The 15,871-nt window shown below is 40.8% G+C and overlaps 1 protein-coding gene across 7 annotated transcripts in view; it reads right to left on the bottom strand.

Annotated features, from left to right (window-relative positions):
• The window catches only part of Pde4d (phosphodiesterase 4D), a 1,081,007-nt gene that overhangs the window by 260,699 nt on the left and 804,437 nt on the right, over window positions 1-15,871 (bottom strand). The window contains exon 1 of one of the 7 annotated variants that reach the window (XM_036206761.1): window positions 944-1,613. The exons of the other annotated variants lie outside the window; for them this stretch is intronic. Coding sequence (XP_036062654.1) covers window positions 944-1,008 — 65 coding nt within the window. The 5' untranslated portion in view covers window positions 1,009-1,613. Of the gene's footprint in view, window positions 1-943; window positions 1,614-15,871 lie in introns of those variants that run through there. 7 annotated transcript variants of the gene reach the window in all.

Below are 15,871 nucleotides of genomic sequence, written 5' to 3'. Positions count from 1 at the left end.
TCTTGTTTCCAGCCTACAGGCAAGTACTAGTATAACGGCAGGGAACAATTAGCCACCCACATAAACAAAAGCTAGCTCTCCTATGTAAACAATTTAAACAATTCGTATTTAGATGTGAGTTTGTTTGCTTACATAATACACCCAGCCTTCACTGGCTGCCTGATTCCACCTTAATTTTTGTTTTTATTTCGCTTATTTGTGATTGTTTCTACATCAAAGAAGTGAGGTGAATTGTTCATTTACAACTGTTAATGTAAACAATCCATAATATTTTCCTCTGATGTCGCCATAAAGAATGCGATAAGTAGCTATTCTAGACACAAAACTAACTTTATGGGGAAGATTTCTTTGAGCATCGTATGTGTAGAGCATATCAAATTAGGATTAGAGAAAAACAGCAGAATGCATAGGAGACTAAATTGACATGGGCTTACATTTCATTAAAGTAAAACTTTTATGTTACTCTAAGCATATTAATGAAAAAATAAAGATCAGATGATTGAGTGATAAAGAACTTGATATGGGTTTAGCCACATGGTTTTACATCCCAGGTGCTTTTCTATAAGTCATGAAAGATCTCAACATCATTAATTCCAGCACCCAAGGCAATCTTTGCAGGACTCAAAACAAAGGATGAGAAAACACACCACTAAATCAGACACTGAGAACTGGCAAGCTTTCATTTTAAAAACCACCACTTTCTTCCCTCCATTGAAAGTTACTATTAGATAAGTTGCTAAGGTCCACAAGGAGTTTTACACACACACACACACACACACACACACACACACACACACACACACACGGGAAATAAAGAATAAGGGAGATGCCGATTAAATAGGTTCTTCCTCAGAGCTTTAGCATCACACCTCATTAGCAATTACTATGTCAGACTTGAAGGAGAAGAGGGAGAAAAGGGGGGGGGGGGGGGACGACACTTTACCAAACTGCCTCCGTAGTCCTCAGGGAACTTGTGGACCTGGATCTGGGCTTCATAATAATGCTCATTTTGAAGAAGGGAGATGGAGAAGGAAAATGTTCAAGTCTTCTGATCAATACACATCAGCTAGCTTTCCACAAAGAAGGCTTTGAAGGTTCTCTATGTCCAGGGAGGCTGTCTCCTGCCTCAGCTCAGTGTGGCAGGCAGCGGGCGGGCTTTCTTCTTTCATGCCCATGCCCAGGGCTCTTCCGAAGGGAGTTCCTTCTCTGCCTGCCTTGCCAACAGAGGAACTGGAGTTTGAATCGCTTCTCCATCTGGGTCACAAGGGAAGCCAGCCCAGGAAACGGGTCACTTAATCTCCTTTTTGCAATTCCATAACGACAGGACGGACTTAGAGGTTTTCCCCCATGCACTCACTCAGGTAGAAAAAAAGAAAGTGCCTGGCAGCCGGGTGACACACAGAGGGCGAGCTGTCAAGGAAGTTTCATTTCAGGGCGACCAGCCGCTGGGGGGTTGCAGGGAGAGAGCAGCTCGGTGGGCTGGGTGGATCGAGGTACCTGCCACGCCAATTTCCGCTGTGTCCCCTGAGGACGCGGCTGCAAGTCTTTGTGAATGAGAACTCTCATCCAGTCTCACCAGGCAGAAACTATTCCTCAAGGGCTGAATGACGTCTGTGAGAAGGCAGTTCAAAACATCGCAGGGAAGTGAGAAAGGGGGGAAAAAAGCGCCCAACCGGGCCTGGTCAATTGCTGACTTACAAAGCCAAGGGGCGGAACTCTGAATCCCGAAGGCAGGAGTGCAAAGCGGCCACGCAGACAGCACACAGGGCTCCGGAGACTTTCAAAGCCATGCCCTCAGCTGGAAAAGCAGCTGTCTGCAATTACTCCTCGGAAAAACCTCCCTCCCTGAGCACCTTTATGTGGCACACACCCCTCGCCATTGAAGTTTTCTTCTTTATCAAAACCCAAAGGAAGTACCATAGGGAAACATGAAAAACTGAAAATTTTCTCCAGGACTGAAGTTGAGGGGGTTTGAGGGTCTCTCAGAAATTCATTTCCATTGCATTAAAAAAACAAAGTCACGTTTTAGGTTAGTGTAGAGATGTGAACTGTCCCTTGGAAATTCAACAAAGCAGCCTCCTGGAAGCAGGTTGCCTTGGATGAGGTGCTGCTAGGGTATTTAAACTGAAAAAGATATAATGTCATCTTGGTGGAAAAGTAGCTATGCGTACTCTTGCTGTTTTCTAAACCTAATTTAAAAAAATAATAATGAGCGGGGTGGTGGTGGCACACGCCTTTAATCCCAGCACTTGGGAGGCAGAGCCAGGCGGATCTCTGTGAGTTCAAGGCCAGCCTGGGCTACCAAGTGAGTTCCAGGAAAGGAGCAAAGCTACACAGAGAAACCCTGTCTTGAAAAACAAAACAAAACAAAAAACAAAAAAACAAAAAACAAAAAACTAATAATAATAATAATAATAATAATAATAATAGTGATGATGATGATGACATGGAAATGTCATTGATTTGTATATGCAGACCTAGGTTGGGTGATTCTCAGAGGTCCTTCAGTAAGGTATGAAGCTTTGTATCATGCCCAACTTTTGCTATTTTCAAGATCCATACCTGCCCCACAGGTGGGCATCTGAAATAATTGGTGCTACAATAGCAAGTAGTTAGCTCTGAGATCATATCCATACAAGTAAGTCACACTGAATAGAAGTAGGTAGCATTTACATACAGTTGTGTTTATAAATGTGTAACAATAATAATCTAAGAAAAAGAAATTGAGAGAGAGTAAGGGAAACCTGGAAGGGGTTGGAGAAAGAGAAGGGAAGGGGGATATTATAATTATATTTTAATTAAAATTTTAAAATATTAAGAAAAGAATACTCTTCTATTATGGTAGCTACACTGTAAGCTGGTTCCAGATGCTCCAGATGATGACAGGGGGAACGTTCCCCAGCCGTGTCTATCCCTCTGAACATTTACACAAAGGATATATGTTCCTCTGGGCGTGCCAACTTCAATTATGTTGAAGGTGAATTATGAGGTGAAAATAAGCATTCTGAATCTTCAATGACATTCGTTGCTATGGGTTGGTTGCCTCCCTAGTGTGACGTGAGTTTGGTATTTATTTAGCATTTGGAGACAGGATGTTGGAGTGTGGTTGTGACCCACCCAAACAGCTTGGAAAATGGATGTAGAAAGAACAAAGTCCGGTGGAGACTGGGGCCACTTCTTACAGTAACAAGCCTGCCACACCTCAGCGTGCATTTTGATTTTGTCTTCTGTGGAGATTCTCAGGCTTCATAAAGGAAATGTCAATAAACTGCTCCCCACGCTATTTCTCTCTATAAGCCTTTCGGTTTTCCTGTAATATCCAGGGACATTTGGGCCATTTTACTCCTGACCCCACATCCAGAGTATTGCTCATACTTTCCTGTAGTTCATGCAGGCTACCTAAACACATATTTCTAGAAATTCCACAGAAGCGAAGGAAGCCACTAGTCATGTGTGTGTGCTGGGGAAGAGGGGTGTTGATGGCAGGTTTACCTTATTTATTTTGGGAATGTAAAAGTGGTTAAGAGGAGGGGAAACTCTAACTCAAGTAAAATTAAACAGTTACTCCTCATTTGTAAAACCATTTTCCTTGTCAAAAGGTTTACCAAACATTTTCTGACTGTCGTTGACAAAGATAACAATAACTAGACAGCGCAGTATCTGAGAGCTGTGTGTTAAGCTCTCCAGAAGTAATTACCCTTCCCCCACGTGTTCCCCTGAGAGGATGCTGTCCCAGTGAGATTACTGACTTCACTGCCACACCCTTCTTTGTCACACATGCGCAAGTGACTTACTTGTCTACACTTTTCCTGGAGTCTGAAAACCTTTCTCAGAGTTCCAGTTCCATAGGGACTCATGCATACCCTCTCCCACCCACCCAGAAACAGGGACTAAGCCAGGAATCTGAAAACACGTGCAACTAACCAGTTCTGTGGAACGGCACATCAAGTTTGCCATTATAAAGGAGTGATAGCCAGTTGGGTGGTGGTGGTGCACTCCTTTAATCCCAGCACTAGGGAGGCAGAGGCAAGTGGATCTCTGAGTTCGAAGCCAGCCTGGTCTACAGAGGGAGTTCCAGGACAGGCTCCAAAGCTACACAGAGAAACTCTGTCTTGAGGGGAAGGGGGATGTAGATAAAGGAGGAGTGATACATTTAAACCTGTAGAGATTTGATTTTTTTTAAATTAGGCTTTCACCGCTAACACTAAAGGTAGTGACTGATTTAAAATAAAACAGAGTGGCACTTAGCTCTCTTTGTTAAATGCTGTTCCTATCTTAAGGTAATTTTTTTTTTCTCATGAAAAAAAAGCACTAGTTAGACATTTGAGTGTCTGCTCCAAAACAAGGGGATATAACATCCCTGTTTTACACAATGTGTGATGATGGACAGGTGGGCAAGGACACCTGGGTGTGGAGAACTGGGTCTTGTGAAGCCCGTGCCTTTGTCCACAGAGAGTGGAGGAGTCACAGTGGATGAGAAGTTGCCATTGTCTCTGCTTCTCTGACCTACTTGGTTGCATAGTGTGTAGATTGCCTTCTAATTGCTTGACACTGAGAGCTACAGGCAGGGATGTTTAATGGGTCCCTCTATCTATATTTTGTTGAGTGAAATCACCATGTATAAGGATGTTCCCCAAATTTCATTCATTTGGACACTGCCAATTTCTTCCATGTTAGCAATCTACCTATATCATGACTGATATTTGAATCGATACTGACTCATTTTTTGAATTTAAGAAATATTTAGAAAGTACTTTTATATCTATTCTGAAAATGGTTTGATATACTGCTTGTGTTTTCTCTGAAATATAATTGAATATTAACAGAAAAATATTATTTTTAAATTACCTGCTATCTCTGGAATACAACTACTATGACCCACAATGCAGTGCAACAACTCTCAAGGGAAATCTACATTACAGTAGGCTGGATGTATCTGCAGATATGATTTAGCTCTCTAATCATTTAGTTGATGAGTATAGTTGGTGCAAGTGATGTTTGTCAATAACATGAATTAAATATGAGACATTAACTGATAGCTAACCGAGGCATTAAGGAGGGATTTTTATCACACAACCTAGTTTTTCTCAGAGAATCTTAACTTCATAATACCCAGCCTATCACCTATTCTTCTGCCTTCTCAATATACTTCTACTTTCAATTATAAATCAGTTATAATAATAGACACCATCCACTTTCCAAACTGTCAAGTATCGATGGGGCAGAGCCATATTACAAGCTAAATATTCAAGCCTGTCTCATGTACTTAAGTTCTAAACTACAAATGTGTCAAGTCAACTCTTTAGGAAAAATGACCATGGATATCCATTTTTACAGCTTCCTGGTATTTTATGCTGTTTCTGAACCTTAACGAACAAGTCACTTTGAACTCTTGCAACATTTCCTTGTTATTGAGAAGTACCATGTCATTTTCCTTTTGTGGAGGGGAATTTTGAATTGCAAGAGATTCCTAAATTATTGAGTGCCTAGGAAGCCCAGAATATTATATTTTGAAGAGTACTTTTTAGACTTCTTGTTTCTTTCATAAAATGTCATTTTATAAAGTTATCACTGTTACATATTAATTCTCCCCTCAATGCTCAGCATGTTATACTCCATATGTTTAGGTTTCAGGTAGTATATATTCCCCCCCCCCCCCCTATTTTTTGGTTTTTTGAGACAACAAGCTGTTCTGGAACTAGCTCTGTAGACAAGGCTGGCCTTGAATTCATAAAGATCTGCTTGCCTCTGCCTCCTGAGCGCTGGGACTAAAGGTGTGTACCACCACCACCACCCTGTGGTAGTATATGTTCGTAAAGACTTATCACATCCCTTCAAACGAGACAAAAATTAGTTTCATGTACAAAAACCAACCAATAATTTGTTGAAAAAAAAAATGAGCTGGTTATATCTTATCATAAAACTTTTCTCCATGGTGCGTGCATGTGTGTGTGTGTGTGTGTGTGTGTGTGTGTGTGTCTACATGTGCTAATGGCCACAGCCTCCTCTTGTATCATTATTTGTGAGACTTTTCTTTTTGATGTAGTCTTATTTTTCTAGAGGAGGATATACACATGCTTATAAATGTTTCTTGTGTGGGAGGAGATGGTTCTGGAGATACCAGTGATGCATTTGAGTACAATCATTTAGTTCTTCTGTTTGCATGGGTACCTTGCTTCCTTGGTCTAGTGGTCTTGAATCTGTCCTCCCTGAAATTAGAGGTAATTTAACTCACCATGCTGAGAAAGGGTGAGGTCTTGTAGACAAGTGCCTATTATACATTCATCCACACATCCTCTGTTTTTCTAAATCAAACATCTTCAAGGGTTCATTTGCAATATTGGGGGTAGCTCAGCCTTATTGTGTTTCCCCTTTATTTGGTTATTTCATTGGCCATTTCCTCATGTACACACACACACACACACACACACACACACACACACACACACACACAAAGGCTAGGGATTACAGACATCTCCTAGCTTTCTTAAAGACATAGTGTCCATTTTTGGTTGTGTTTTGTTTTGTTTGGGGGGCACTAACTAGTTATTACTTTGATTGTTTTTTTTAGAGCAAAACTAGGAAAACAAAGTCTATTTTCCAATGTTATAATTACATAAGCAGCTTCATCTTAGAAGGAAGTCATCACTATGTCCATTGAAGCTTAAACACTTAAAACTTTTCTGTACCACGCAGCTATATTGAGATCTCAAGTTTGGTTAAATAGCAAACGTTTGAAAGATTTTATTTTTATTACTTTGAATTATGTGTGAATGTATGCATTTGCATGTGGGTTTGTGCATTGGGGGTGCTGGTACCTGTGGAGGGCAGAGGTATTGGATGTCCTGGAGCTGGAATTACAGATGGTTGTGAGCTGTCTGATGTGGCTGCTAGGAACTGAACATGGGACCCTGTGAAGAATAGCAAGCGCTCTTAACTCTTGGGCTACCTTTTAGTTCCTTAGTGGTAAGTTTTTATTATTGTTTACAATTTAACTTCCCTATGTACACTGTTCAGTGGTGTTATATACATCTACACCACTATGTAGCCCATCTTCACTATCCATCTCCGCAAGTTGCTTTGCTAACTGAATATTTGTGCCCATTAAACAATAGCTTTCTAGTACCTCTTCTTCTATACCCTGGAAACTAGCATCTGTTCTTTTTGTTTCTAGAAATTTGACTAATAAATATTAGGAGTGGAATAATAAAACCTAAGTACTAGTGGTGGATGGGATCTCGTTTTCACTAATCCTCTACCGATTATTTGATTGACTTTGAAGATGAAACATCTTTGTCTTGACCAAAGTCACATACATGCCTTTTCTGCTACTGTCTAAATACGTGCATTTTCAGTGCATATCATGATAACCATATTGTAACTTCACCCTTTCTAAGCCCAGGGTCTTCTATTTTTAATCAAGTGATTCCTAACTCCTAGCCAATTCTAGGATATAAAGCAAAAATAACACATATTAAGTAGAATATATATCAGAATAATATAAATATATATTTGCATTTAGGTTATAGATATTGTTACAAATGGGGTCTCTCCTTTCTAACATTGTGAGAAAATTCATGGTTTTTAGTAAAACAGGGTTTGAAAATTAACCTATCAAAACTGCCCAAAGACATTTTAATGATAATGCAACCCTTCAAGAGCTAAGTAATGAACAAACCTTAGAAATGGAACTTCCTTCAGAGCTCTGTAATTCCTTTCTTTGGTAACATCTCCTTGTTCTCGCAAGGGATGAGTGACACATGAGTATGGTCCACTCATCCCTTGCCACACATTACAAGTAAGTTTTCTTTGACATACAGCATCTGTTCTTTGAGATAATGTTTAGCAATTAGAAAGAGTCTATAGCATCAGGTAAGAAAAAAGACGCAGAGTCAGGCTGTCTGGGTCTAATGTCAAAGTCTCCCGATTCAAAAATTGTCTAACTTTCTCTCACTTGAACACACTGCTTGACATATACTAAGCACTCAGTTGAATCATATTTGATATTAAAAATATGTTTGCAAAGGAGAACCAATGCAATTTGGGGGAAAGCAGGTTTAAAACTTAAAGGTATGCACTGCTATTTCACACAAATACGTGTATTAGTGTTTGGATTGAAAGAATTATCTTATGTTTTTACCTTAGTTGATACTCAAAAGTTCCTGAATACCTTTATAGAATCCATCATATATAGGTTTCTTGTCTCCTCTGCATCACAAGTTTATTTCCAAAATTGAGCTATCTTTCAAAGATACAAAGAAAGAATACATTAAATTTACAATTAAAAAAATGTGGGGCAGGGTAGTTGTGGCACAGGCCTTTAATCTAGCACTTGGGAGGCAGAGGCAGGCTGATCTTTGTGAGTTTGAGGCCAGCCTGGTCTACAGAGTGAGTTCCAAGACAGCTAGGACTGTTACAGAGCGAAACCATGTCTCAAAAATACACACACACACACACACACACACACACACACACACACACACACACTACAATATTTCTCAGAATGTTACTTTTATCTCCCTTTGTGTATGAAACTAAAACTTCTACTATGTGGCTACCTTCATCCAGCCTCACCCGACATAAATTTTGAATGAATGTTTCTGGAAAATAGCCACCTCACACTTAGAGATTCAGTCAGGTTGATACACAAGCTGTTCTTCTCCCCCCTTTCAGAAGTGTGTTTGCCCTTTTCTGGCAGGATTAGCCTTCTGGCTGTTACTTCTATTCTTCCTCAGGAATTAACTCTGGACTCTCCTCCCCCAGATACCAGTGATATACTCCTTTGGGAGTGCTTATCTACTTCAGAATCACTAAGTTATCTTTATTTGACCTAGCTATTCATTGGAAACTAAGGAACTCATGTTCACAGTATCTGTCCCAAAGACATGCTTGGACCCCCATAACGCTGGGAGTTCCCCCAAACCAGGATTGTTTATTGACTTCTGTATTCAGAGTAACTACTACAGTGTCTGGTTCTCATGTTTATTTAACAACAGAACAAACCCTTGGTCACCAGGGGAGGATAAGCCTTTTACAAATTCCCTTCCTCTATCCTTTTGTAGCATTTGTTTCATGGCTGGAATTAAGCTTCTAAAACCTCTATTCCTAAAAGTTGCTTCAGCCACTGTGTGTGTGTGTGTGTGTGTGTGTGTGTGTGTGTGTGTGTGTGCACACACGTGCGCGCCAAAATAGAGACCCTACAATATCCTTATGAGAGATAAAACATCCACTCAAAGCAATAGGAAAGTGCAGGGCAGGGTCTGAATGTCACACACCTGATCACAGTGTCACTCTTAAGAAAGGAAAGTTTCTTTCAGAGTATTTAGATGCGATAACTTTAATCTGGGGAAGCCATTCTGCATTGTGCCATTCATCAAAGATAGCAATAGGGACCTTTTGGAAGCTCAACTCAAAGAAATGCTTTTGCATGAAGTCTTTCCCTACAGCTTGAAGGATGATGGAGAAGGGGTTAAGTGAGTGTGGGGGAATATGTCCCCATCAGTCCTCTATTCACCTGTGAATAAGGTCTGTGTCTCTGTGGTGGAAAGCCTGCATCCCAGTCAATGCTCTCCCATTCTACCTTGAGCCACTAATAACTAAGTGTTCTTGGATTACTATGCTTGTTTTTTTCTATCAACTTCCATAGAACACTGTGGACATGCAGTACATACCCAAAGAGGTGATTAGAAGAACCAGGGCAGAATGTGAGCCTAGAGAAAGTGAGCCAAACGCTACAGAGGAACTCTGCTTGTCCTGTGCTGACCAGGTTCAGGGCAAGATGCTGGCTAGGTTCAGTCTCTCATCTAACCCATGACCTATCAATGAGCTTGGCACTAGTATTTCTGCTACCAAATCACTCAGACAGCTGAAGTCTATACAATGTTAAAGGGCATGCTCAAGGTGAAACTTAGACTCAGTTACCAAGGCCATGTTCAACCTGAGGAAAACTTGGACCTCAGGATGAGTATCCAAATATCACAGTATTTTAAGTAATTTTAAGTTCATAATTAGCCACATGGTACAAGAAACAGTGCACTATCTGCGAATACTGAATGTGAAATTAAGTGAGTTTTAGATAAAAATTGTATCTAGATAAAGTTGGGATCCCTGCCCTAGTTTTCTTTGGTGTGTTTGATATTAAAATTATTAAAAATTATTTGCTTCACAGAAATCAAAACTTCCAAGCTTTATCATATCAGACAGTTCATACATAAATGAGTGTGCTATCCAGTAGCAACTTTTTCAAAAAGATGTTTCCTGTTGATTCTTCCCTTAAAATGACCAACTTTCCATTCTATTCCTAAGCATTGTCCATGAGTCTAGCATATTTACAGTCTGCTTAGTTGTTTGTTTATTTATGCAGATAGCTTTGGGAAAGAGGCTGGGAAAGCCGATGTAGACACTATTTAACCTGACCTTGTCTATCAGTCTGTGCTCTTCTGGGCAAAAAGGCAGACTGCTCATTCCAAGTGTTCAGTGGACTCGAAAAACCCACAAACAACAGAGCACTGTGGTCTTCAGACCAATTGCTCTAGTGTGTCTGCTAGGTTCTTAAAGAAGCTGCTCTCTCTGCTCTGTCTGCAGGAAAGCTGAAGCTTAAATATGGCACTTGGCAAAGTTTCTTCATGGAAAAAACTAAAAGAAGAAATAAAGCCAAATGCTATTTTCAGGGCAGAGTGTTATTCCATATGGAGAGCGTGTATGAAGGCATCCTCCTCTCCAGCCGTGGAATTCAAGCCTCCTTTTTAGCTCACATCTCTGCAGTGAGCTGGATTCCTCCAGGATGGAAACCACTTCCTTTATTGACTCTCTGGCTTCTCGGAGAATGGTTCATTAACCTTTTTCTTAAGGATCACCTTAGGGTAACTGCAAATTATTATCAGCGTGCAGCCATTTTTAAAGACGTACTATAGAAGCCAATTTTAAATCACAATTTACAAATGAGGAGGAGCTCAGGCTTTGACACCACTGTGAGCTCCAAACATATTGTTCCCCACAGATTAAAATAGGCTCATTCTCCTGTTATACATTATTTTTGCTGTAAGAAATTAGTCTGGACTATTTAATTTTGTTTTTAAATCCTGTGGCTACCACTGGATACATATAACTACAGGCAGCTCCTTTTCAGTCGTCTGGCATTTCTGAGAATATTTGTGAGATGAAAAAGTCATTATCCCACAAATCCTTATTCAAAAGTAAATCATAAAATTTTTATGATTTTCTCACTTTCAATTATTGAAGTCGACAGAATGTTATGCTTTGAACATTTAATGGAACTTCCATGTTAGTTTTGCAGTTTTCTTTGTATATTTTTGGAGCTTCTGAATTCACCCCTGCCCCTCTCCCCCACACCTTTTCAAATAGTCTTACAGGCCAATGGAAAGATCATGGCATGTAGGCACTGAGATCCACGGTGGCTGTTGAGGATAGCAAGGCCCACAAGGGTGGATAAGGGAAAGCAGCTCTGGTGTGAGGTGTGTTTCGTGTCAGGAGACATTTGGACTGTTTCTAGGTAGTGCTTCTCTGCCATTCAATGCATTTGAGTTACCTTAGCCAATGAGGTTAAAGTAAGGTATTCACTGGGTGGGGGCTTGCCTTTGTATTATGGATAATTTTCAGAAAGTGTTAATTAAGCAGTGGCTGTTACTTCTGAGAGTCAGACGATACTATTGTCCTTCCGAACATTTTGTTGTTGCTTGTTTGTTTGTTTATAAGTTATTCTGTAGCCTTGGCTGTCTTCAAACTTATGGTGCTCACGAGGCCTCAGCCAAACAGCTGGGCTCACAATCATGTAATCCCATAACCAGCAACTGTAACCCTTCCTTCCTTCCTTCCTTCCTTCCTTCCTTCCTTCCTTCCTCCCTCCCTCCCTCTTCTTCCCTCTCTCCTTCCTTGTTTGCTTCTTTCCCTCCTTCTTTCTTTCCTTCTGTTCTCTTGCCTCTGTTCTTCCCTACTTCCCCTGCCTCCCACACCTCTCCCTGCCTCCCACACCTCTCTTCTTTCTGATTCATATAACTGGACACAGGAGATTGCAAGATCAAAGTATCAAGTATTCATGGTTGGGATGCTGAGCAGCCAAATAAAAGAGGTTTTAGTAATTCCTCCTTTAAAATATTTATCAACTGGCTTGTGAACTGAGAAACATGAATTTGGTGGGTGGCCTCGCAGGCTGAGTCCATAGGAAAGGACCAGCAGCACAGCAGGATAACCACCCAGCATCACTCAGTCTCAGGGATGCAGTCCTCAACTCAGGCTATGTTCCTACTGCACTAAGAGAAAAGGAAACACAGAGAAAAGATGGAACAAAGCAAACATGCTGTAGCCACAGTTTAAAACTCACTCCCATTCAGCTCAGCTGCTCAGTGGATATTGTCAATAGCTTTCTTTGTGGTGAACTTCGCTTTCCGAAGACAAAGGGAATGTATTGTTTTCGAATGACCCAAGATATTCCACAGAAGTTGGGATGGCCAATGTTTTTCTTTTTTTGTTGTTGTTGTTCTTAACAAATCTGCTCTACAATGGAAAGACTATGGCTTTGGTGACGCAAATGTGTTCTTGTCTTCCTGTAAAGGGGCCGGGCACAACGCAGGTAGACTGTGAGGTCAGATTTCAATGCCTGAGTGGTTCTCCTGACTCAATGGGAAGCACACCCCACTGAAGGCACTTTGGCTGTGGGGTCACAGGTGCATTCCATTGGATGACGGTGAGTCACTCTTTCGTAATGAGCTCAGCAGTAGCATGGAAAGGTCACCATGGGCTCTACTACCCCAGGGGTAGGAAAGTTGTTTATACCTGCAAGCAATCCAAGTAATCCATCCCTGACTTGAGATCACATTTCTGAGGATACTAGTCCTCGATTTTTGTTTGACAGGTCAAGGAAGGAAGGAAGAAAGGAGGGAGGGATGGAGGGAGGGAGGGAAGAATGACTGAAGTGGATTTAATTCACTCCACAGAACATTCTAGCAGTCCTGGAATGATTGAAATTATTTAGGGACATTTACTGTTGATCTTGGATTCTAAGAACGAGGGGAGATCTAAATTGACACTGTTTTGGGGTGCAGCCACTTTTACTTTTGAAATAAAAGTAAAAGGTGCTTTGTGTGAGGAGTCATTTAGCAGGTCCACTTCATATTTGAGGTACATATTACACGGTCTTAGGGTGTTCTGCCAGCATGAACCGCAATGTGAATGGTGCTTTTGGACTTGTATGAACTGATGGACCTGTCCAGTTTCTTAAATGGTGAGATAATGCGACTCCTATTTTTCCATTTTAAATAAACACACACAGCTCAAGTTGAATGACTGTATCTAATACTCTTAGCACTACCAAGAAAGCATTATTAGATAGTGGTTATGAACACTTTAGGGTTATACTACCAAGATCAACACTATCTACTTTTGCTCCTACCTCAGCCATGACACTTACTCTGTATGCCTCAGTCTTCTCAGTTATAACATTTATGAAACTAGGATGTTTGAGGATTAAATTAGATAACGTAGATAGAATACTTGGAAAAAAAAAAGTAGACACAGCCAAAGCCTTCAGAGCTCTGTTAACTCTTACTGTTACAGGAGACATGACAAGTCTGGATAGATGACTCAGTGATTAAGAGACTCTGCTGTGCTTCCAGAAGATCTGAGTTAGGTTCCCATCACCCACAGGTCAGCTCACAGCCACCTACAATTCCAGTTCCAGGGAACTTGATGCCCCGCTTTGGCTTCCTTAAGCAATTAAGTTTCTCTCTCTCTCTCTCTCTCTCTCTCTCTCTCTCTCTCTCTCTCTCTCTCACACACACACACACACACACACACACACACACACACAAACACACACTTATGTACTCACCCATGCATGCACACACACACACATGAATCAATAAGAAAATTACAGCCGGGCTGTGGTGGTGCACGCCTTTAATCCCAGCACTCTGGCAGCAGAGGCAGGTGGATCTCTGTGAGTTCGAGGCCAGCCTGGGCTACCAAGTGAGTTCCAGGAAAGGCGCAAAGCTACACAGGGAAACCCTGTCTCAAAAAACCAAAATATAAAAAATAAATAATAATAATAATAATAATAATAATAATAATAATATTTAATGAAATAAAATAAATAAGACAGGGCCTTCCTTTGGTTCAATCATCAGAACTCTGAGGTAAATAAAATTAACCACCACTATAGTGTGGTGATTCTGCCTTAAGAAATCACATTGTTCCAGAAGAAACTTTTCCTGTGTATCTCTAGAACTGATGACCAGGGGCAGTTAGAGAAACATTAAAAGTGGGATCTGGGACTTTCATTAAGAGTTTCAAAGCATTTGCTTTGAGGGGTTACATCTACTAGATATTTTCAGATTTAATTATCACTGAAGGCTACTCAAGAAACCCAGGATGTTTTAGACATGGGTAGAAAATGATAAACATTGATTAAAAAAAAAAAAGGTTAATCAAAAGCTACAAAATTAAAAATAGTCACTTTCTATGCACTCCCCTTTCAGGTGGGACTAAAAGTCTAACACAGAGGCACAGAATGTTGTGAAGATTTTCACTTGGTGATCCATTACTCACCAAGAGCCACTCTGTGATGCTGTTTTAACCAACTTATCTTTCTATAACTGATGAATGTGTTTAATAACCATCAGTTTTACTTTGAGAAAAGACTATGTATAGCTTAGCTTCTCACTCCTGGCCTAGAGATAAAGGGAACACACAAGGGAATCTGCGGTAAATGGAGTTCTATGGGGTGTTGACTAAGTGTCACGTGTCGTGTTGGCCCATGGCAACCTGTGAAGTCAGAGGTATGACCTTTTTGATCTGGACACTGCCTAGACAGGTGTTTGATGGACATGTCCTCATCTAATCCCCCAACCCCTGTCACCCTGATTCTAAGGTATCCAGGCATCTCCCAAATACCTAAGTTGCCTATGGCCCTCGCTGTACATGGGGTAACACATGGTGGTACAAACTAGGAAACTCCGGGCCACTGGTTGTAAGGTTAAGAGCTGTTTGATGAAGGTTCCACTTTGAGATAACCTTCTTGGTGTGTCCCAGCTTGTACCTTCCAATAAAAAATGTAGTCAACATCATGTCCCCCGTGTAGGGTCGTTGATGATTATTACAATGACTATGCCTTCGGAGCCCATGTTCTTCCTGCTCCCTCCCTTCCGGGCCTTTATCTCAGAGGTAATGCCAGGACAGCAAAGGGATGAGGAGACAGAGTGTGGGTGTGGAGAACCCAAAGAGGTTCAGAATGACGATAGACACTGGTTCATGTTTGTCCTTGGTGTCAGAATGGTCAGGCCTGATGGCAATGGGACACACTGAAAATACAAAGCTCAGACAAGGCAGTTGATATTTAGTCCAACCTTTCTTCCAGGTATAACAGACCAACATGGCCAACATTTCCCATTTGTGGAGCAATGATGAGATTTTTCTGTTTTGAGTGGTGCTTTAATTCGAAATTCCAAACACATTGCCTGACAGATTCTGCGGAAGCCAAAGAAAATAATTGGGGGTTGGGGAGAACAGCTGTATCACCTGCTTCTTTTAATCATTGTCTAAAATGCAGATGACTATTTTATTTATCTTTAGGACAGTCATTTGTGGGGAGTAGCTAATGCATCTGTGAGCTCATGTTTGTCTACTCTTTGAACATTTTGTGTTTTAATGGTAGATATAATAAAAAGCAATAATGTAGCACAGTGGGATTAATTATGATTGTTAACATTTCAGGCTTTCCAGGGGAAAAGTTTTGAGTCAGAGAACGAACTCTGACAAAATTGGTGCCTGCTCCCAGTAGACTGGATTTTGATTTAAAAAACCCCTTACTGCTACTATGCCACTAATCATTAGCCAACAACCTGAGTAACTAGTTGAA

Source organism: Onychomys torridus, chromosome 15, assembly GCF_903995425.1.
Source record: "Onychomys torridus chromosome 15, mOncTor1.1, whole genome shotgun sequence".
NCBI lineage: Eukaryota > Metazoa > Chordata > Mammalia > Rodentia > Cricetidae > Onychomys > Onychomys torridus.
This window is presented reverse-complemented; position numbering and strand designations above follow the sequence as displayed.